The sequence below is a fragment of the Trachymyrmex cornetzi genome, unplaced genomic scaffold (genome assembly GCF_001594075.2).
Source record: "Trachymyrmex cornetzi isolate Tcor2-1 unplaced genomic scaffold, Tcor1.1 scaffold557, whole genome shotgun sequence".
In the NCBI taxonomy this organism is placed as follows: domain Eukaryota; kingdom Metazoa; phylum Arthropoda; class Insecta; order Hymenoptera; family Formicidae; genus Trachymyrmex; species Trachymyrmex cornetzi.
Genome location: NW_017299868.1, coordinates 161522 through 162469, shown reverse-complemented (window position 1 = coordinate 162469; position 948 = coordinate 161522). Strand labels below are relative to the sequence as shown.

Below are 948 nucleotides of genomic sequence, written 5' to 3'. Positions count from 1 at the left end.
ATTTTTAGAAATATTAATATTTATTCCCTAAAGTTTAGATGATATTTATTCTTTTTCACTGTTATAACTTAACTAGTACTTAACGAACAGTAACTTATAATTATAGTATTTTGGAAAGCTCTCGAAATGAGCTGTAAGAATGTGCAATGAGAAATAAGGGGTTCCATTAAAAAAATTAAAGGTGACCTTCACGTGACCTTCAGAGGACTATCCAAGGTCAAATCAATGGTACCATCTTATGTCCCCCTTCGAATCAAATTTAGTCAAATAACTAGTAAGTTTTACGGAAATTTTATGGGATTACAGCTCCATGGGACACAAAGAGGTAAAACGTAACGTTACGGACACAATTCCTAGTAACTTTTGCGGACATCCGATGCGGATTACGGATTACGGGCTGTATGTGATGGCACCCTTAAGTAATTTTCTTTTTTTTTCTTTTAAAATATGAGAGCTATTTTTAATTCTACCTGTAATTTTTTCATAAATTCTTGTACAGATTCCAATGGTCCGCACAGAACGTTGCAGTTCTTACTGTTGTGGCATACTATTTCGATATCCCCTGGACATATGTTTTTAAGACACTCGTAATCAATATTGACAAGCGCCATCGAGCTATGAATTATTTTTTCTTCAACACATGCTATACCGATAAAGTATGCTGATAAAATAGTTTGTTCAATCGTAAGGCATTCATCTGCGTATGCGCAAACAAGTTCACCGGCTGAATGACCAATTATATAATCAGGAGTAATTCCTAAGGATGTTAGGAGATCTACTAAACCAATCTGTAAATATATACATATAATTTTATGCTGAACACTATATTTAAAAAATCTTTTATTCATTTTATAACAAATGTGGTGAAATAAAGGACCCCGCACAAAATCATAGGATTTTGGCCCTCGGTTAAATTGGCTGAAATTTTAGTATGTTATAGTTCTTGAC

At 33.3% G+C, this 948-nt stretch overlaps 1 protein-coding gene across 1 annotated transcript in view; it reads right to left on the bottom strand.

Moving 5' to 3' along the window:
• The window catches only part of LOC108765845 (fatty acid synthase), a 21012-nt gene that overhangs the window by 16442 nt on the left and 3622 nt on the right, over positions 1–948 (bottom strand). The window contains exon 2 of the mRNA XM_018514693.1: positions 471–788. Within this exon, the coding sequence (XP_018370195.1) occupies positions 471–611 (141 nt within the window). The 5' untranslated portion in view covers positions 612–788. The remainder of the gene's footprint in view (positions 1–470; positions 789–948) is intronic.